At 34.0% G+C, this 22,746-nt stretch overlaps 4 protein-coding genes and 1 long non-coding RNA gene across 9 annotated transcripts in view; 2 read left to right on the forward strand and 3 right to left on the reverse strand.

The window, feature by feature from the left end:
- Positions 1 to 5,603, forward strand: part of LOC139772216 (facilitated trehalose transporter Tret1) — a 33,255-nt gene extending 27,652 nt beyond the window's left edge. For all 5 annotated transcript variants that reach the window (XM_071705723.1, XM_071705722.1, XM_071705725.1 and 2 more), the window contains 4 exons: positions 721 to 844; positions 1,083 to 1,256; positions 1,625 to 2,013; positions 2,185 to 5,603. In XM_071705723.1, coding sequence (XP_071561824.1) covers positions 721 to 844; positions 1,083 to 1,256; positions 1,625 to 2,013; positions 2,185 to 2,766 — 1,269 coding nt within the window. In that variant the 3' untranslated portion in view covers positions 2,767 to 5,603. The remainder of the gene's footprint in view (positions 1 to 720; positions 845 to 1,082; positions 1,257 to 1,624; positions 2,014 to 2,184) is intronic.
- Positions 1 to 7,751, reverse strand: part of LOC139772218 (RING-box protein 2-like) — a 46,801-nt gene extending 39,050 nt beyond the window's left edge. Inside the window, exon 1 of the mRNA XM_071705727.1 lies at positions 7,508 to 7,751. Within this exon, the coding sequence (XP_071561828.1) occupies positions 7,508 to 7,661 (154 nt within the window). The 5' untranslated portion in view covers positions 7,662 to 7,751. The remainder of the gene's footprint in view (positions 1 to 7,507) is intronic.
- A 608-nt stretch (positions 7,752 to 8,359) lies between these two features.
- On the reverse strand, positions 8,360 to 10,503 carry LOC139772220 (uncharacterized). The gene is made up of 3 exons (XR_011718085.1): positions 10,233 to 10,503; positions 8,741 to 8,854; positions 8,360 to 8,406 (listed from the first exon to the last, which is right to left on the reverse strand). It is a non-coding gene; the product is annotated as an uncharacterized lncRNA (long non-coding RNA).
- Positions 10,504 to 10,628: 125 nt separating this feature from the next.
- Positions 10,629 to 14,018, forward strand: LOC139772225 (nucleolar complex protein 2-like). The gene is made up of 12 exons (XM_071705734.1): positions 10,629 to 10,799; positions 10,958 to 11,180; positions 11,264 to 11,493; positions 11,566 to 11,672; positions 11,737 to 11,843; positions 11,919 to 12,073; positions 12,161 to 12,388; positions 12,458 to 12,646; positions 12,718 to 12,831; positions 12,910 to 13,041; positions 13,118 to 13,330; positions 13,441 to 14,018. Exons 2-12 carry the CDS (start codon positions 11,000 to 11,002, stop codon positions 13,873 to 13,875), a joined length of 2,091 nt encoding a protein of 696 aa, XP_071561835.1. The 5' UTR covers positions 10,629 to 10,799; positions 10,958 to 10,999; the 3' UTR covers positions 13,876 to 14,018.
- Positions 14,019 to 14,475: 457 nt separating this feature from the next.
- Patr-1 (Protein associated with topo II related - 1) lies at positions 14,476 to 22,541 on the reverse strand. The gene is made up of 9 exons (XM_071705733.1): positions 22,390 to 22,541; positions 21,591 to 21,782; positions 20,667 to 21,072; positions 20,203 to 20,300; positions 19,617 to 20,107; positions 19,081 to 19,294; positions 18,800 to 19,000; positions 18,453 to 18,719; positions 14,476 to 18,348 (listed from the first exon to the last, which is right to left on the reverse strand). The coding sequence occupies exons 1-9, from the start codon at positions 22,426 to 22,428 to the stop codon at positions 18,091 to 18,093; spliced, it is 2,166 nt and encodes a 721-aa protein (XP_071561834.1). The 5' UTR covers positions 22,429 to 22,541; the 3' UTR covers positions 14,476 to 18,090.
- Positions 22,542 to 22,746: the final 205 nt, after the last annotated feature.

Here is a 22,746-nt window from a genome sequence, read left to right on the forward strand (position 1 = left end):
AAGAACACTGCCAGCTATCTATTACACCGATTATTTTCTAACAGCAATTATTGCAGTAATTATTTTGCGCTTAGTGACTCGATCAATCGTGACAAAGATTTCGTAACCCGTTTTTGCGCTGCGGTAACTTAATTAAAACGCACGACCACGAATGAGCAACGAAAATGATCGATGGTCGCCCTTCGCAATTGTTTTCCTTGACATTTTTGCGGCTTCCCGACCTTATTTGTATTCGAAGGACCTGTGATGAGTAAAACTACGTCAGTATTGCTTCAGTATAGGACTTGCTATTCGAACGATGAATTTAAAACAATCGAGAGATGTCGATACGCGCTGCATAATATACAATCGACCTACATTTTTTCCAATCCTATCCCGAGTCGCTTCTGTACATAATCGTAGCAATTTTAATAGTTACCGAGTATACAGAATATTTTAAATCCCCCCAAAATTTTATTTATATTAAAAGTTTAAGGCGTTATATATTCGGGCCGATATTTATTAAACTTCTGCATCGCTTACATACATACATATGTGTAGAATGTTGTGCAGTTAATTTTAAATAAACTAATCTTTAATAGATATTCAATTTGATATTCGGTTGATTAATTAATTAATTGACAATTAGAGACTTGCAGTAAGCACCTATCAAAATCTTTCTAAAAATTCGTTTGGAGCTTTTAGATTATATATGATTATATTCTAAATTTTATGTTACAGAGCATGTGGATTGGGTCACTTATGCCACTGAGTGCACTTGTCGGTGGCATTGCTGGAGGGCCGCTCATCGAATATATAGGAAGGAAAAAGACGATACTTTCCACAGCGCTCCCATTTATTGGGGGTAAGTTTATCGAAGCATATGCGCAGCGCAAGAAAAATTTTACGTAATAAGATGTAATGTATTGAGATATATATACAAGATATAATGAACGAACTATCGTAACAAGTAACGTTATATAAGCTATGTCACATCTTCCATCAAATTATTTAAATTGGTTATAGTTTTCCTTATATTCCGAATTCTTGCATTGTACATAAGTAGTAGACCATGTTATACGATGACGTGATATTTATTACAGCGTGGCTCTTAATTGCGATGGCTGAGAATGTCCCGATGGTATTGGCTGGGCGCGCGATATGCGGCTTCGCTGTAGGTATTGCATCTTTAGCGTTGCCTGTGTATTTGGGCGAAACGATACAGGCAGAAGTGCGTGGTACTCTTGGTTTAATGCCGACCGCTTTTGGTAACACCGGTGAGTAAAACACAAGTTTTATATAGTTATAGTTTAATTCTATCGTCAATTTAAATGTACATTCCTAAAACTTCTTCATAATGCCTGAATTTGATATCTATTTTCTCATAGAATTGAAAGCTTCACAATTTATTTGTACGCGTTTATTTTTAAAATGTTATCAATAAATATCAAGATAGATAAATATTAAATATGCTATTTGTTTCTCATTTGTCTGATAAAGAAATTAATATGATATTTAGATATTCAACTTGTTGAACATTTAAATATAAGAACATATATTCTATACTTATTCTTATATATTTTATATTTTATTCTTTATAAATTATGTCTCACAAACTCATAAAAGTTTTATATTCGATGCGCAGGAATATTACTGTGCTTCATAGCAGGCATGTATCTGGATTGGAGAAATCTGGCGCTAGTAGGAGCGATTTTACCGCTACCATTCTTGATTTTGATGTTCGTAATTCCGGAGACGCCAAGATGGTATATCTCTAAGGGGAAAACAAAGATGTCCCGCAAGTCTCTCCAATGGCTGCGCGGTAAAGATGCAGATATAACGGACGAATTGTCTCTGATCGAGAAAATGCATCAGGAATACCTCGATAGCGAGAAAAGCGGTTCTCAAAGCACGATCTCGGAGTTGTTGAAGAGTAAGCACCTCAATCCCCTCCTCATTTCTTTGGGGTTGATGTTGTTCCAACAAATGTCCGGCATCAACGCGGTGATATTCTATACGGTGCAGATCTTCCAGGTATGTACATCAACTTTCTCTATATTGATTCGCGAGTTCAAAATTCAATAATTTTTAAACATATAATTCTCAATCAAATCATGAAAAATGAAATGACGGTCAAATAAATCTCTAAATTTTGAGAGATATAGATCAGCGTGTAATAATCAACGAACGACGTTCTCTTTTCAGGACGCTGGTAGCACAATCGACAAGAATCTCTCGACCATAATCATCGGCATAGTAAACTTTATATCCACTTTCGTCGCCGCGGCTGTGATCGACAAGCTGGGCAGAAAGATGCTGCTGTACATAAGCGCCGTGATGATGGCCCTGACTCTCTTCTCTCTCGGCGGATTCTTTTACGTGAAATCGTTGGACGTAGACGTGACGGCCTTCGGCTGGCTGCCGCTGGTCAGTCTGATCGTGTACGTAATAGGCTTCTCGCTGGGCTTCGGGCCCATTCCTTGGCTGATGATGGGCGAGATCCTACCCGCCCAGATCCGCGGCTCCGCCGCAAGTATCGCAACTAGCTTCAACTGGATGTGCACTTTCATCGTGACGAAAACCTTCGAGGACGTCATAGCGGTGATCGGTGCGCATGGCACCTTCTGGCTGTTCGGCATTATCGTCGTGGTAGGTCTCGTTTTCGTGATCGTCAGCGTGCCGGAGACCCGCGGCAGGTCGCTCGAAGAGATCGAGAAGGGGTTTAGAGGTCCGACTAGACGAATGAGCGCGGTCGCCAATATGAAACCGACGCCGATGTCGTGCTAGCTGCTGAACTTTCGATCGCGATTCGTGTCGACAAAGAAGCTCGTTCGAGTAAGGAATAGCACTCCTTACGGTGTTCCTCTAAGGTATAGATTCCCTTATAGGTATGCTTTCCCTTAAAGGGAAGTCAAGTTCGAAGGTTATACTTCTCTCTATGTAAAGAGAAGCGCATCTGTTCTTCCTTCTTGATTTTTCCTTGTTCTTATTTCCGAGCTTCGGCTCGATTTCGCAAAGTCTGCTTGTTATAACGAAGTTTGAGCGAGAGCGATTCGGAGATAACCGATAAAGAATGGAAGATCGTAGATCTGAATAGTAGAAATAGATACATGGACAAAAGCGCTTCTCACAAGATCCCCATCTCTTTAAAACGAGTTGAAGAGGCAATTGGAAGAAGAGTCTATCAGTCGAAAATTTCAGCGTAATAGCTATCTCTTAAAAGCTCGAAAAAATTAATTTTAAAAAAGTTGATCAAGATAATTCTAACTCAACTGTACTTCCAAAACACTGATAACTTTATGATATGAAAAAATACATCATCCTCGTTCATTCGCTTCTTCAATTAGCTTCGTAAAACTTCGATAGATTTCGCTTTGACTTGACTCATGTCCGATGCGAGGATCAGAGTTAGCGAGTTAGTGCCAACCTTGTCGAGTATCTGCGAGGCAATTAATTAGCTTCGTGGGATGTAAACGTGTTACGCTTTCCCACCGTGGAAATGACGCGATATGTGACTATCAGCTGTTGACTAGGTGTGTAGTTGTAATTGTTTTTATTACTTCCGACAGTCCTTCAGGGCCTACCTCAAGTTGACATTGCTCTATTAGAATATAGCGGATAATACTGTCGTTAGAGATACGTATACGCGTAGGTCAACGCTAGTCGCGCGCGCGAGCGCGCGTTCCTTCTTTTTTATAACGCACGTGAAACGACGCAATTTGCGTGGGGCTGTGGTATCGCATATAGTTCTGTGCGATACAATTAATCCGCCACGTGCACTTTGAATTTGAGAAGCACGCGTAATATGTTATGTACTTATATATATTATATATATATATATATATATATATATATATATTATACACCGACCAAGAAGCCGGTCTTTCGAGCAGGGGCGAATTTCCCACGCGACAATAAATTTTAAGATCAACCGCGTTCTCGTCTAGTTTGTACTATAAATTGTAAATAGTCGAAGATTTGCGCCACAGTGATATTATGTATCCACGTCCGAAGATCGTCGTTGTTAATTTCAATCGTGGATATAATTATTTTTCTATTGCCTCTTTCTTCTTTTCAGACAAAATTTAGAAAGGGACAGAGGGGGACAATTGAACTACGATTGTTGTTAATAAGCGTTGAAGAAATTGAGCGTAAGTGGGGGACGATATGATTCCAGCAGTCCATGATCGCGTATTATCGTAATCTTCGTATTAAACAAATGATGCTTGGTATCGGACGGCTGTATCAATGTGGGATGTGATTTTAAATGTACGTACAAGTCAAACGATAATTTAAGCGTTATGATATATGGCAGATATATATTTTTATTCTCTAAAGAGTCTAAAGCGAGGGATTAGGAAAAGTGGAAGCGTAGTCGTGAAGTTGAGATGAAGTTCTTAGGAAGTTACGTAAGAGTAGCGCTGGAGGAAAGCCTCAGACAAATGTAGAAAATAGTCGAATCGCCTATGTTCGAAAGTTAGGGTAAAACTGCGTCGGGCACCTGATGAGTGTTCTCGGTCGAGTAATTTAATGAAAGAACAATTCGTTGGCATATTGTTATATATGAGAGATTTATTATATATACAAAGGAATTATTTGTACGTTTTACTTAAATTATTGATATATATTTATTGTATATTTTTATGAACAATTTATCGTATGAGATTATAAAGAGAATTATATGTACATTAAAATTCTACGTAGTTTTTATAACAAAAGAGTTAAAAAAATGAAATAAATAACAATTGATTTTACGAAATTTATTTTTAGACGACATTTGAGAAGAGATTTTAGACGTTTAAAGGACATAGTACTTTGATGTCTTTTAAACGTTTGCATTGCCTGTATGAAATGTGATGTTTAATAAGTTGTATCCAATATTAATATGTAAATTATATATTTTTGTTATTTATTCGGATTTACCACGCGCGACCGGGTGCACTCGCAGTGTGTTTGGCACAGTGCAAACTAAATGCATATCATAATTTAATGATAACTGACGAACGCGTTAGAAAACACGTTAAAATCGTGAGTATCCGTTGTTATAAGTCAGAGTGTGCTTGTAGTTACGTGCGTCCGAGTCGAAGAATTCCGTTAGCAGCGAATTTTGTTTGTGTAGATAGAAGTGCAAAAACGATATAACGTCATGCAGAACGTTTCTCGCGTAGTTTCTTTTCTCGCTCGCGTATTAAACAGTGTCACGGTAGGCATTGTTTACAGCGCGCGGAATCTCATTTTGACATTGTGAATAAAATACCGCTCGGACAAAAAATCATTCCTTTGCGATTGTGCAAGGTTCAATGTACGACTCTAATATTATATAAAGCAATAAGTGCACAATACCTCGTTTTATATGATAACGAGAATTGAGTACATTATTACTCTCCTTCGTAGTACAACGACCAATCACGGCATTTCTTCGTTTCTCATATTTACTGTTTATATTTGTTGCTATTATAAGTAATACCTGCCGCTTATTCATAAGCGATTTGCCAAAGCACAATGAAGATGGCGGAATATTTTTGATAATTTAATACTCATGTTAAGTTTACGAGTAATCTGTAAGTTATTATGTGGTATAATTTTAAGACTATCTATACATAAAATGATATCTTTATGTAAAATTGTTGCTTTAATTTTTTACCCTCTCCTTGCGATATTTTTATATAATAACGTTAACAATGCTATTCAATTTTTATACAATTACGCGTAATTACGAACACTAATTAAGTAAGAACAAGATTTGAAAATTATAATGCTGCATAATATATAGAATATAATGAAATTCACAAATCCAAATGCGATAGAGAAGTTCTCGAAAAACGAAATCTAAATAAAAGTTAGTTTTCGTTTCAAGCAGTAGTTTTTAGAATATAAAGATCGGCCTATTACAAGCAACGATTAAACAGTCCATGTCTTATGATCTATCTTCAGATCGTGTTAATTATTGAAGCACAAGATATTGTGTTCATATTATACATGGTCTATTATTGTGTAATAAAAACATATCCCCTCATATAGCGATGTATACAACGTATTAAAAATAAATAAATATAAAATATTCATTATATAAAATATAGAAAAAATATGTAAAAATATTGATTATGAATTTGTGTACATATATTGACGGCAATATATGATCATTAACACTACCTGCAATTCATGACCAGATGATCGTTTAACCGTAGCCTGTAATTAGCCAATGCTGTAAGTATATATTTCAAAAAGTATCTTTTGAAGTAAAAAAAAATCATGACGGCTCTTTTTACATAATTTTTCATGAAAGTTTCTACATCAGTGTCTTAATCCAAATTTTGTAACATTCTATACACCATTATTAAAAATATAAACCTGCTTAATGTGTAGAACGCAAAATATCTGAAAAGATATTAAGACATTTTTATATTCAGCAATTTCCAATTCCCATTTTAAAAGTCATTAATTAACGAAATCTGCAAGATATTTAATAATCATAATCTCTGATATGATTCTCTGATAAGATTCTCAATCAAAAAGTGAACAATCTACTGTTTCAAATTACTGTTGTAATAAATAAGTAATGGTGAGTATAACGAGACTTTTTATACCTTATATTGATGACACGTACATTTACATTTATAAAAAACAATACAACTTAAATTGCCTAGACACTGTGCATTACGAGTAAATAAATAGAGATTGGGAAGCAACGTCCCGTAGTCTAATCTGCCAAAAACAAATCTTGCAAAGTGTCTGTTGTAAATTCTATCGATAGAATGCCAGTAGAAATGTAACACAATCTGTTAACAGAATATGATGGCACGTCGCCTACAAAAATCCAGCAGTATCTTACATCGTTTCCTAATCGCTTATTCCATTTAAATGGTCATAAAATGTCATATTCTGCTATAGTTTATACTGGCAATTTACTATCGGATCATGTCGGCAGACTCTAGTAGACAGAGCTTAATGCGCTAACACAGCCAATCTGCTGCGATATCCTGCTCGAATTTGCTGGCAGTTGCTAGCGTACAGTTTGCTTATTGGGATACAAAACGTCGGATACGTAGCATTTTGGAGTAAATAGGTATAAATTAATTTTCATTGTGCGAATGTCAGCGTGACGATTATGATCAACATAATGCAAAATTTCTGTGACGATGGATACGGTAGCGGGGGTGATCATTGCCCACATATTTACTTTAGGAATATATGTCCTTAAGATAACTAGGATAAGATTATATACACTCCAGAAAAATCTTAGAATAAGTTACCTGGATAAACCAGAAAAACGATATTTTTGATCATTTTTGGCTTTATAAAGGGGAAATCTCTCGAACTGCGGCAACAGTTCTTCAAGTTCTCTCACAATCAGTGCACTATTCGTACAATCACAGTCAATCACCAGTATCATAAGTTGAAGTAGATGTAGCACAAGTTGAAGTATTATTGTAAGTAAAGTGATAAATATAAAATTCTTTTTTTCTTTGTAATAATAATTTTCGCGAATCCTACATGGGAAGCTGATGAAAACATAACCAAGACTCACCCATAACCTGGACTCGGCAAATGGCACAGGTGTCACACTCCACGTCCCAGCTCCACATGGCCACGGCGTTCCACTTCTTCAGAGTAAACATCTTATCGTTTTTCTGGTTATCGCCGTCAATCCGGTCACCCGGGTCTTGCTCGGAATCGCCCATGTTTCGAGGTTAGAAACGCCAGCGGAACACGGAGCAACGCGAGGTCGACGCGATTCGTGCAAAGTGCGAACGCGACGCGGTTATTATTATATTATTTATTATTATCAGAGAGAGAGAAACCCGAGCGGCCATCTCTCTCTAAAGATGTATTTTCCGACGCGCTACCTGAGAGGGTGCAACACAACTACGTCGTTTCGCTCGATAATGGTATATGGTTCGTGTCCGTGCTATGGTTAATGTCCGAACTACTTGTCAGATAGACTGATAGAAGATAGTCGATAATTGTCGGTCCTTTTCTAACTCATATATTCATCTCATTTTACTCTTATCTCGACCATCTTCTGAGTAGTCCGGACATGTATTCAAATAAGTTATTATAAAATTTTTTTTAAAAAAAGGTAAAAAAAGCGCCAAGTGTACGCGTTCCGTAACGCGTTTTTATTAAAAAAAATTTTGATCTAATTTGGTCTTATATTAATTATATTTGTACTTTTTACTACTTCTTAATTTACGCACGTGACATGTAACGTATGTATATTGTTAAATATCTTATTTCTTATATTGAAATATACCTACATGACTACTTTGATCATCCCAATCCCTTACGGATAGTATAATTTTCGCTTCCTTAATTAAAAATTAAATTTTTATAAATTAATAGATATTAATTGATATTAATAAATTGTAATCACTCACCGTACGATGCGCAACAGCGGAGTTATTCTGCAACGTCGCTACGATGATTCTGTAACAAACAAATATAAAATCCAAATTAGAAATCCAAATATAAAATCCAAACAGAACAGAAAACAAAGAGACAGTCAATAAATATTTCAAAAAATAATTACCGAACACTGAATTCTAGTTGATATTTTAGTTGATTAAGCAAATTTAATGAAATAATTATATAATTTTTTAATAATATATCCTGTCTATTGAATACAAAAGCTTCTATAGAATTTTTAAAATAAAACTCCTTTTTTCTAATTTTTAATTTCTGACTAACTATCCAATTGAAAAGTGGATAACTCTTCTGCATAAAAGATACAATTGTATAAACCAATTATACATATATTTACCGCATGTTGTTCCGCCGGCGCCTGATGCCTTTCCTAGGCCTTCTCCTCCTCTCAGGCTGCTCGGGGCTGTCAGCTTCGTAGTGTTCCCTCGAAAAGAGAGAGAAAAGAGAGAAACTGTGAAAATAAAAGAAAATTTAATTTTATATATGTACATTATTGTTTAATAAATTAATTTTGGATTAATTTATATCAGAATGATTCTTCCGTTCCGCGAAGATATATTTATTTAGCGCACAAACATTTTATTTTATTTCAATTCGATTCGTTTTGTGTTCATCGCGTTACGTGAATGGCGACGAATTCTTCGAAGGCGTCGACAACTTTGCGCGATCCTACGCGAGTCAAGCGAACGGCTAGTGATTAGAAGACACGCAGTTGATTAATTGAAAATATAATTACAAAATTAAATATCGCACGCACGCTATTAGATGTTTAACATATTATAGACAATCAGTTTAATATATTAAACTGATCCTCGACCAATTACAATCGAGAATATTTATATCCTACATGTATCGATAAATATTAACTTATTTTATATATTTATATTATATGTTAAATATCTAATAGCCCTCTCTCCCTCTCTCACTTTTTCTCTTCTTTCACTGTCAAACTTCCCAGACAGCACAATGTCCAAAATCGGGACAAGACGGCTTTTAGCCATCTTTTCGCAAGACACCTAAAAGATGTCTAAAAAATGTCTTTTAGACGTCTTATGTCCCGCTTTTGGACATATGTGCTGTCTGAGTTATTTCAAATAAAAGATATGTATCTCCGATCAAAATTAAAAATCCGAATACGAGACAATAATAAACCTTTATGGAAAATTTTGTAAGCGAAACGAATAATATTTGGGGAACAAGCAACAGAGAATGTTTTATAGTTTTTAAGTATCTTGACGACGACAGTTTATCGTCTTTTATGGTACCTATGCGCGATCACCGCGCTGCAAGAACGATCGCGACGAAATTTTTACAAACGACACAATTTAATGTTAATTTTCTAAAAAGTTAGATTAGGAGCACATACAAATAAATTTGAAACATTTGTAAACGTAACGAATTACGTGAATTACGTGAACGAGCAAATTACGTGTCTGTTTTTGAACGAAAAACGGAATTGTATTCGCATACACACTGCACGTTTGAGCTCGTTAATTCGCACTCTCGACGTTCATACGCATTTTGGAGCAAGCTCGCTCCCTCGTTCGCGATCGCGACAAGCAAAGTGAGAACGCCAAACGCGCGATCATTCTCTTTAATTACTCAATAGATTATTAATTCCCGTGCTCAATGAGAGGTTCGAACTATTCACCGAAGCGTCTTTCCACGCGATTCACTCATTCGAAGTAGAAATCGTAAACGGAGGCAAGAGACGCGACACGAATTCCGAGGTTATCGTCTCACTGCGACACGCGGGACAACGATTCTATTAAAGATTCGGATGTATCGCGCTTCGAATCATTTCTCTCTCATATGCACAATTCACTTACCGATCACGGCACTCACGGTACATTGCAGGAGACAGGAGACCCGTCAAAACACAGCCGGGAGGAGCGGGAGGGTGATACGTACGGGCGTTCATTTCGGCCATCCCACTCGTTACAGACGTTGCAGTCGACACGAGAAGAAACAGAATACAGAATATTCGGCGTACATTCAGCTTGCAACACACATACACTCTGTAACCGGAGGATTTCTTTTCGTTCACGAGAAAGAAATTACTTACACGACGTCTCGCCGCCCCGCGACTCGTACCGACCGCTGCCGACCGCGACGTTCAACGAGCAACGTATTACTTGCGCGCGCGCGCGCGCGCGCTGCGCGGCGAGGCAGGCGAGTCGAGCCCCCGATTGCCACCGAATCCGGCCGAATCACGTTCGACCGCTCTCGCCGTCCGCGGTCCGCGCCGGCGCGGCGGCGTGGCACGTGGCACGGATGGCTTCTCTCTGGCAATGAAAAACGGATTTCTAAAATGCACGTGGAAATTGCAAAATAAATTTATGAACGTATTATGTACGTTTATAACATATGTATGATTAATTCAGTAAAGGTTGCAGGTAAGAGAAGCAAAACTTCTATTATATATGATTATTAATTACTATTTGAAAATAAAAAGTTCAGGAATGAGAAGGTTATACACGTGCTAATCTTGTCTTTCTCATATTTACACGTTTATTCAGTTATATTATGTATTCAAATCTATAATTTCTTCTAGATTATTTGAATTAGTTACAAAAGTGTATAACTTATCCTAAAAATGAAAGTGAAGAAGATGAGCCAGAGGCCTCTCAAGTTGCCAGAAGTACAGAAATTAGCAATTACTGGGAAAGAGAAAAGAGATCTGAGCAAAGTAACTACTAAAGAGTTCCTTGAACAAGATTTCGAAAGTGATACAGATAGTGATATATACGATAGTGATGAAAAAGATAAAAACGCAGGTATATGATCTCAAATATTTGATTGGATTTCTTTTTTTATTTTAGATTGCATATTCCAACTTTTGTTATATTCCTTTATGCAGATGATGAAAACAGCGAACGACCTAATAGCGACAGCGATAGCGAGAGCAACTTAAATCCTGCAGAACACAAAAGATCATTGATGAAATTACAAGATACTGATCCTGATTTTTATGAATACCTGAAGGAAAGTGACGAAGATCTCTTAGACTTTGAAGTATCAGATGACGGAGATGATGATAATTATTCAGTGGACTCGGATGATAGGCACATTTCTAATAAAAATTTAAAGGTATTTTTTTCATAAATGTAATTTTAACTCTTTGTTTTAAATACCTTTTTAACAATATTATTAAATATTCAGGTTGCTAGCGATAATAGTGATTCTCAATCGAAAGAAGCTGACGATAATTATGAAAAGATCACTATGCAATTACTGAAAGCTTGGCAACAAGAAATACAAACAGACAAGTAAGTTTTCCTTTTTATTGAATGAATAGCAAAGTAGTAACTATGCAATATTCTGAATTTGTAGATCAAGTGTTACCATTAAACGTGCTGTAGAGGCCTTCCATGCAGCTTTGAATAGTATCGCAGTATCACGGGATACAACCACGCGATATAAAGTAGAAGGAAGTGCAAGTTAGTTTTAATTGCTATTAAGTCACTAATTATTTTTTGAATAATTCTATTTTAATTTTACCAAATTGTGTTTAGCATTTAATGGCGTGATGCAATTATGTATAACGCACTTGCCTGATGCACTTAGACGGTTTTTAAAACTGGATCCAGAATCGCAGGAGGCACATAAATCTAAAAGATTTAACAAAATACAAGAAATTTTGAAGTTATACGTGTCAGATTTAATTAAAGTATGTATATGTAAATTCTTCATTTATCTTTCATATATAATGCAGTTTAAATAATGTATTCTATCAATAAATACATCTGTTTCACAGTTATTGCAGACTGTAGGATCATCCAATAATGCTGTTCTCATAGTGCTTCTAAAGCATTGTCATCAAATGTTGCCTTATACCCAATCGTTTTCGTCCTTAAGCAAACCATTGTTAAGAATCTTATTAAAGCTATGGTCAACTGCAGAAGAAACTGTTTGTGTTATAGCCTTTATGAATATCTTACATATTGCAACTAGCAAAGAATTTGTACTTGAGAAACTATTAGAGGTGAGATCCACATATTATGATGAAAAGAATATTTGCGGACAATGGCATCATTAAAACTTTTTTTTTTAGACTATGTATGAGAAATACGGTCAGAATACGAAATTTGTTTCACCCAAAACATTACCAAGAATAAATTTCATGAGGCACTCTTTGGTCGAAATTTATCTGCTTGACCACAATATTTCGTACAGTCATGCCTTTTTACATATCAGACAATTAGCGATTGATTTAAAAAACGCAGTAACCTTAAAGAACAAGGTAATCATTAAATAGCAATTATGTACTTTTCATAAAATTTATTACTAACATCCAAGATTTTTTGTTTCCAGGAAAACTTGCAGGCCGTATATAATTGGCAGTATATAAATTTCTTACGCTTTTGGACAGAATTGATAACTAAAGCAAGAGATAAGTTGGAATCGCTGTTATATCCGTTAGTCCAGGTATTAGATACTTTAAACAAACAAGCAATAAAAATAATGTAACAATTTATGTTAAAAGAACATTAAATTATTTAACAGATTATTATTGGAACAATAAAAATAAATCCAACCGTACAATATTATCCATTGCGATTCCATTGTTTGGAAATGTTAATAACCATTTCTAAGGAAATCGGGACTTTTATACCTATTATGCCGTTCTTTCTCGAGGTATCAATTATTTTCAAATCTTAATAATTGTAATCGTAGGATATACAATTATCTTGTGTCAAACTTTTCTTTTTAGATACTGGATTCTTATGATTTTAACAAAAGGCATAAAGCTACGATGCAACCTATATCCTTTGATTGCCTTTTAAGGATATCGAAATCACAATTGGTAGAAAATGGCTTCAAAGATAGTATTATTGAAACTATTTATCAACTTATATTGGAACATGCAGCAAGTGAAAGTTACAGAATATATTTCCCAGATCTCTACATATCTTGTATAATACAGGTATCTTAAAAAGAAACTAAATTTAAAAAATTTTTAGAATTTTCATTATTAGATGTTTTATTATTTTATTTTTATTATGTCCAAAATATTAAATCGATATACTTTCGTAGTTAAAAGAATTTCTGAAGAAATGTCATGTGACAATTTATTGCAAGAAGATGAAACAGCTTCTATCTGTAATTGAAGAAAATAGAAAATACATCGAGACCGAGCGTGCTAAAGCAGCAATAGATTTACAAAATATGGCAAAGATTATAAATTGGGAAAATAGAATAAAAACGGACGGCACAGCAATAGCCAAATTCTATGCCTCTTGCATTAAACATTGTGAATCCCAGAATCTTAAATTTCTTACGAAGAACGAAAAAGAGTTCAATGTACCAGTTGAGAGAAAATCAATGAAACATAAATTAGATGAGCAGAGTGCAGAATATAGCGAAGAAGAGAGCGAGTTTGAATTTCAGATGAAAGAAACGGAATCTGAAATAAGAGCGGAAAGACGACTAAATAAGAAAAAGATCAATAAAAACAAGAAGAAAAAATAGTCAACAATGATGAGAATTTGCTGAGAAAAAACATGGATTATTCAAGATGTAAATACTGATGATTGAAGTTAAAAATAAGGGCAAGATTGCTCTGGAATTAACAATTATATGTATAGACAAATACATATTGTTTTATATCTGAATATGAATTTTATCATTATTTTTACATTTAATATATGTGATAATTATGGAATCCCTTACACACAATAATTTATGGATTATATATAAATCTCTTAATATTGGAAATAGTATTAAAATACAGAAACACGCATTAAAAAAATATAATTCAAAACTTAATTTATCTCACTTATTAATTCTAAAAAAAAATAAAAATTATACGTTTGAAATATTTGAATAATGTTCATACATTAGAAGTACATAAAAAAACAATCTGTATTTTATTTCTGTCAAATATTTTGTTACTAAGCGCCTGTTGTAGAAACGCTTTGTTACGAGGCGTGCATATTTTTTTTTAAATGCGATCACAACTTTAGTTTTATGGAAAATGAAATCAGAAATTTTTCAAGTAATGAAAATTTGCGATATATATAATAGTGTGATACAGTAGATAATTTTTTATAATGAAATACAAAAGATACGTAGGATGCAAAACATTTATTTAAGACTTTGATTTCAAATTAGATCAATTCTGTACATACACAATATAGCTACAATTATATTCTCAGAGTTATAAATTTACAATCAATTTCTTTTAATATACAGGCATATCACCGACAAGTACATAATAGACGTAATGACAATAAACTATGAAAGATTCGTAAGTTAATTCAACGATCTCGTTTCCTTTTTTTTATAGCACTCCATTACATCTGTTTCGTTTCTAAACATAATAAACATAGCGTTTTTATAAAAATATATCTTTAATCACAAAAAGCAAACGCACAATTTTTGCTCTAATCGCTTTACCTACTTTACAAGAAGACATGTTGCATGCTCTTTTTTTCATTAGCAAAAGCTTTAATCTGCATGACGATGACACAAACAGAATATGAAACATCACTCATTATACAATATTGTGTGTAATTCATATATGTATTAGAACAGATATATACTTGGTTAGTTTTAAAGTATACAGATATACTCGTCGACAATAAAATCCTTTTATTCGCTGTACAAATTGAATAGATTTTAATTTATATCGTTCTGCTGTGCTACGATGAATTTTTTGGTACAACTAGTGCATTAGCAACAGCAATATAGCATCGAAACAACGTTGCTTTCGCAACAATTAATTTAGGGCATAAATGAAAAAACTGCAAACACCATACATGAGTTATTGCGACTAATGTGAATGACGGTGGTAAAAAAAAGAAAAAAAGGGGGAGTGAATTAAGTTCTATTGTTACATAATATGAACGAGCAAGAAGAGCATATTGCTTTACCAATATATGTATATATTTGTGAAATATATACATACATATTTTTAGTAGCCCTTAAAAGAAAATAGTATACTCATTAATAGTCGCCTAATCTGCCCCTTAACATATAAATCGATAGGGCAGAGTTTAAGCATTTAAAATGAAGAGTACTCTAAAATGTTTTTTCCCTTAAACATAAAATCATTAAAAATTCTATACTTCTTAGTATATACTTGAAACAATTCATAAATACGCTGCGCCTATAATTAAGTTTACCCTACAAAAGTGCGAGCCCACAGTTACGTAATAAGAAGAATGTAATGTAACTTTTGGGCTTCTCAGACATGCATTCTTGTCTACAGATAAGGGATAGATTATGTATCCCTTAGATTCTCAGCATTGCTTATGTAAAAACGTAGATTTTATTTCTCTTTGTCAGCTTGTTACATAATAATGAGAACGCTAATTAGCAAAACTTTTGAGCTGAACATTAATAAATCATTCGTAAGCGTTAATAGATGAGTACTCATTTGGTTCGCCTTTTGTTCAATTCATTTAATTCATCAAATTAATAATCACCAAAGCTGTATTTATAGTGATATCTAATAGCAGAAATTGAAAAACCATATAACACTGTTTAATATGTATTATTTAAATTATATAAGCTAATCGCACTGAAATAACGTGTGTTTATATGTGATAACGTAACTTAAGTTATATAAATGTAATCAACTGAAATGCTGCAATATCTTAACATTTAACTTCTAATGATTTAACTAATGATAGTGAAGCGATTTACATTATAATAAAAAAAAACTAGCGCGATAAAATATTTGTTAACTAAATTCGGATTGTGCATTTACAAAATTAAAATTGTGTGTGCGATGCTTTCATGGTTTTTAAAAAATTCTCCTTTACAAAATGTCCGGTGCAACTCAAAAATACCGCTCGAGTCGATAATCATTATTACACGTGTTAAGACTACAAACTAGCAACAAGAAACTCTAACTTCGAAAATCGTTTTTGCAAAATTGTATTATTACGTCTTGCGACATGGCAGAAACCGAAATATTTCTGCATTTGATTACAAAATGCATCCATCATTCACGCAATATCGTTCTATATACAAGCTAGAAGTACATAAACAAGGTTGTAGTTAAACTGCGATAAAAAGTAATCATCTTATTTAGTACTCTAAAGGCCATGTCATCTCATACACTTTAGATTATCTTTAAAATTCTTACGGTACTGCAAACACACATTGCAATTATAGAATCTCCTTCCTTTCTCTCTTCCTTTTATTACGCGATCACAAGATTGTGTCTGACCTACAACTATTTTATATTAGAAAATAAGAAAAGAAAGAGATACCACACCTTCCTAAATTGATGAATCTGTAATCTTTTATAACTAGATTAAAGATCATGTTGTTACATGCTTCTGATATCCGAACTGATAGAAATTCAATTTTGGTACTTAATATATAATACAAACGTTATAAAAAGTCTACTACAGTTTTGCTGCTGATAACTAACTTATGCAATTGTTGTATACTCTCATCTCCATAATTATATCTTAACAGTGCGGTGTAAATGATTATCTGTCGTTATTTCCAAAATATAAGTCATCTGTACACTGATAGCGAGTTTTTTTCTTTTTCTAGCGCTATTGATTTCATTTACAACAATGCATAATGTATATGTATAATAACGTAGATATCTGCTTTTCATATAAACAAAAGAAAAAAAAGAACATACACATCCTATCTTACCTTTCATGAAGAATATCATCATATACATATTTATTTTCATATACATGTAACATTGCAAAATATACGCAAAACTAAACTTTAAAAGATACAGTTAGCAGCATAAATTAAAAAAAAAACTGCTAATGTAAAAAACGCTAATGCGTTCTATACTTACAATAAAATATGTTATTGAAAAAAGTTGAGTTCATGAAGGAATAAAGGAAAAGTTTCCTAATGCATATAAAATTATCACTATATTTCTATACAGGAAATCTCCATAAAAAAATGGATACATACTATATAGCCAAAATAATTTAAGTATCCATCAATACAACGGTATATAAATACCAATAGTAGAACTTATAATTTTAATTTCATTAAAAATATAAATACATTAATTAAAAGAAGTATGAAATATATAGCAAATAGGAAGATAGGATGTGCAGTTTAATTCGAAGTAAGGCATTTGAAATTATCTGTTTCACTTGTTTCATTTTACATGATATATTTTATAAAGAAAGACATAAATCACAATATTTTTAAATGGAAATGAAATGTGCTATGATAACTTCAAATGTCTTACGTTGAACATTAGATACCAATCTTACACAGAGTAGAAATCAAAATATACCGTAATTAAAAAAAAAAGCCATGAAGGATTATTGGCATGTAACTCTATTACTTTATCTGATGTTTATTTTTTCTGATATTGTAGTGGCTTCGTCATGCTATCAATTATGAGCTTAAACTGATTGTTTACAAAATATACAATAAAAGATGATATTATATATGTATACGAGTAAGAAACCTCATTGTGCATCAGGATGTTCACAATATTTCTACCTATATATATACATATATAAATTCTTTTTCTTTAATCTTCCGCATCAGATACTTAATCTACTTTGTAAAATCATGGCATCTATTTAGAAATATTATCATACACAATGGATGTTTCAATAACATTAGTAATTATATTAAAATATTTGTCTGTATGTATCATTCCTTTTTAGCATAATTTATTTTTCGCACGTTAAAAAAAGACGAACTTTAAAAAAACTCAAATTTAACTTGTGTAACGTTAGACTATCGTAACGGATTGGCATCAGTCAACAAGCACGCTAGCGCTGTATACCTTTCTAGTTTTAAACTGGAAATCCGGTTCAGATGTTTATTGAGCGTGTTTGCAGTAATTGGTTGACAAGGTGCAACACAGGGTGGCGAGTCACCAATTAGCTCAACTATTGTCACTACAAAGGTTGACCATTCAGAAGGCAGGGAATCATCTGTGACGCACAATTGTTCAGCATGCTCGAACATCGCTGCTATTGCAGACACACCAAACTGAAAGAACAAGTGATAAATAACAGAGATTATCGTGTTTTGCAAATATACTTCCTATATATGAATTTATTGAAAGATTCGTAAGTATTATACATTTAACTAACCTTATTCAGAAGGGCAAAAGTTAAGCTATTATTTTTAACAGGATGAACAATAGCAGAGTCGGATAATGCTCTCGCTAATCGCAATATAGTATCAAAATCTTTCACTGCATCAAGCCATCTTCGAAATTCGGAATAAAAGTCTGTCAATATATGACAATCTCTACGGCCTATTACGGCTAATCCTTTAAATATCGTAGTCCACAATTCTCTTAACTGCTTGCTATGTTCTGTCATGTTCAGGTGAGGTAAAAAACGCAGTAGTAATGTCTATAAATATACAAATATATATAAATACAAGACATTGAGAATATGATTATAAGCTTTAAATCTCTTATTCATCAAATTACCTTTCCTTTTCGAATACTTAGCATACTAGCTAATTTATCATCTTGTATTAATTGTTGCATACATATTAAAATCATGCTTATTAACTCCGGTTCAGTTTTAGTCGTATTTACTTCAGATTCCCCTTCCTGTTGTTGTTGCGGTTCCGGAATTGAAGCGAGAGGATTACTCAAATCTTCGAGTTTGAATTGCAGTGTATACAGCTAAAGAATAACATTTTATTAATAAAGAATACATTACCGAATTATTTATTTTATTAATTGTATTAGAATATTGATAGTACTCTCTCTATTTCAAGGAGTAATTGCCGTGTTTTTTTAGTGTCTTTCTGTTGGGACTGAGAAGTAGACTGAGAATCGCTATTTGATACGACATCCATATCGATAAGTTTACGTGGTGCTGTCACACTGCTGCAATGAAGTTTGCCTAATGAATTCTCAAATTGAGCTGGCGTGTATGCTGATCTTGAAGGGGCTTGAGGTGATGGTTCCCAATCTCTAAAGGAATAGTAAAAAAAAATTAAGGATAGTAATAAATAATATGTAAATAAATAATCTTGAAGAAATAAGTAACGATCAATCTATGTCTACAATACAGAATAAATAAATGATAGTTTTAATCAACATTGGTTATTAATTTCTTAAATCCCACAATTATAATAAAATAAGTGATTATTGCATGTTTCGTGCAAAGTATATTTTGTAGTGCTACGTTATCACAAAAAATACAGATTTGCTTGCGTCAAAATATGTAGAAATGTGAAAAATTAATGTAAGTTATTATAGGAAATACAAGCTTTAGATATTAAAAAAAACATACCTATGATCCCTATGATATCCATTGTTATTATGGTGTTTCTTATCTTTTTGTTCTTGATTTGCATGTTGCTTATTCCGTTTATCACAGAATACGACGTAATAATGGTCATCAACGTACGGTTGAATTGTATTAAGTTGTAATAATTGAATATTAATTAACCATTGCTTCTCATGAGGTTTTATAGCAAGTTTTCCTGAGTGTTCGTATTCTCCCGAAGCATTACCGTTAACACTGTGCGAGTAATGTTGATGATGATAAGAAGGTCTTTGATTATTTCTGTCATGATTGCGGTGAGGATATTGATTATTTTTAAAAAATGGTTGATGTCCAGTTTGTTGTTCGCTATGATAGTAAGATCTGTTCTGATTTCTCTGATTTCCTAAATGTGAATAAGGTTGGTGTTGTTGGTGATTGGTTTGATTATTAGGAAATGCAGGCATCATGTGATCTGGCCGAAGGAACTGCGGGCCTCCTAGATTAGGGTGTAGTTGCTGAAATGTAATAAAAAAAGTATTAACAATGTAAAAATACTTTATATTATATACATATTATAGTAATCATAATATATAACCTGTAAAAGACTTACAGGAGGAAAACCATAAGAGCCATGAAGAGCTTGCCTTGGAACTGGTTGTGGCAACATTAAATGCGGAGGAGGATAACGTAACATATTACCAGGTTGATCTGATAAATGAAAGGATAATCAATATCAATATAAAGAAATATTTCAGCAAAGGTAATTTTAAAATTTAGTCATTTTTAATTCCAAATTAATTATGATAATAAATAAGTGATAATTAATTATATTTTGTATTAATTACAACAAATAAGATTAGATATATAAAGTAGAAATATAAATACAAGAAATAATACATAATTCTCGTGATTGGAGATTTTAGAACATAACCTCATTGAAAAATATCTCTAAGTACCAAAACATTCTGAGATCAACATTTGCCGAGAACTTATCAATTCATATTTTGCAAATATGTATACAAATCTGTACATATCTTAATGGGATATTTAATTAATAATAATAAACATACTTACTAATTAAACCTAATAATCTAGGATGTTGCATCAACTGAGGATGTGGTCCTCTTATATTGGGCAAAACTATAGGATGTGCTCCAGGTAGACCCAATCCTGGCGGAAAACGTGGTGGAGGTAGGCCATTGACTTGAAGTTTCTCTTTCAAAGAGAGGGCCTCAAAGAGAAGTGAACCCTCAGACTTTTTCTGTTGTTGCGTTTGTGGTTTACTGAGACCTGGTGGCGGCCTATTTGCAATAAGCCCTCTTTCCAACTCTTCCACTGTACAGACATTTGGTAAAGATAACCGTGGTTTCGGAGGAGATAAATTTAAAGGACTACCCCACACACCAGGTCGGGGAACTATTCCTTCCTTATCCAATACCAGATGTGATAAATTATCCTCGATATTTATGTTAGAAATAGTCTGTAAGAAATATAAAGCATGATATAATATGTGTAACTATTTGTTACAAAATTCAGATAATGTAATGACAGTAGAATAGGAAATAGGGAAAAGTATAATTTTAATTAAATGTGTTACATTTACAAGATTATTTTTCAAGTATTACATTTATTACAGTGACTCACACAACTGATCAAATCGTAGCATTGTCACGATTTTTTCTTGAAAGTTTGTGAATACAAATATCTGTAGCAAAGTCATATTTGTTTATATATTAAGTTTATATATTGTTAATATTGAAAGACGTTTTTGTTGATTGCCTTCTTTGAATTTGTTAATCATAGATAATTGTTGTGCGGTACATTTAATCACACAGTTTCATGAGTCATTGTAAGTCCTAACTTCACCTATTTTTAATATTAAAAAATCCAAATTGCACAATATAATCTCAACATATAACAAGTTTGAAATAGAGAGCACACATTTGAAAGAACATTTATTAAGATAATTAAAGAAAATCTTGATCGATGACAACATACCTTCTTGTTTGTTGCACTCTGATTATGAAGGCGATTTGATTCAGTAATTTCGGCAAGTTTCTCATGATCTTCTTCCCAATCACCGATAGCAGCATCGGGACCAAACGTCTCATCATTCAGCGCATCGTACTCTTCCTCCTCAAGCTCATCTTCCTCCAATGGACCATCCAGTCCATCTTCGAGATTGTTATCCTAATATACCAAATGAACAATAATTATTACCGGAAACGTGAAAATATTTCAATATAACTTAACGTAAACCAGATAAAAAAAAAGAAACCATGTCATGGATGTTTGATAAAAAAAAAAAGTACAAAATTACAAAGGTCATAGCCATGTTTTGTAGCGATAATACTTCCGACGCAATATCAGATTCAAATTGATGGAACTTTACTAATTAAGACGACACGCGCAAATTTCTCGACAAACTCAACCGGGATTTTGCGACGCTCGATGTTAATGACCTTTAGGGCGAGGAAAACAAGAATGAGGTTAGACGACGTAATGTAATCCTGCGACCGCTTCGGAGAACGGATTTTATCATTTTCCGGGGAAGGGGGGGGGAGGGAGCGGTATCGACGAGATGCAATTGAGGATAAGTTCGGCGAGAGACGCCGTTTCAGATCAGGCCTGCCGAGTAACGGCGGAGGATGAAAAGTTTTGTTTCTCCAGGCAGGAGACGTGCCGCGACGCGGCTGTTTATCGGGGGAAGATTCACACGGTTGCGCGCCCCGTTGGAACTCGGACGAATCGGTCCGCGATGCCGCGCGCAATCGAGCGATGTGTTATCCGTACTTACTCCGATCGTGGTATCGAAACCGAAAAAAGTGTCTGCCATTTGTGAAAATGAAATCTGCAAAATGACATGTTCCGATTAAACGTCAAGTGCTGCAACGCGGGGCATCAGCTGCCATGGCGGCCATGCCGTAACTCGCGGCTAACGTCAGTCGGGAAAGGCGGATGCGCAACGAACGAAGAACGAAGTGCGCACTGCGCACTGCGCACTGCGCAGTCCCTGTCGTCCCTGAGCGTGCGAACTTTAGACCATCTGATTCGCCTACGAAAGTACATACAATACTTGCTCGGCTCGGCACTCGGCGGCATATGGGGCTCGATTCTTGAATTGTCTTGAATTTATTCGCAAGAGAAACGTACG

The sequence above is a fragment of the Temnothorax nylanderi genome, unplaced genomic scaffold (assembly GCF_030848795.1).
Source record: "Temnothorax nylanderi isolate EJ_2023f unplaced genomic scaffold, tnyl_v1.0 TNYL_tig0047_pilon, whole genome shotgun sequence".
Taxonomy (NCBI): domain Eukaryota; kingdom Metazoa; phylum Arthropoda; class Insecta; order Hymenoptera; family Formicidae; genus Temnothorax; species Temnothorax nylanderi.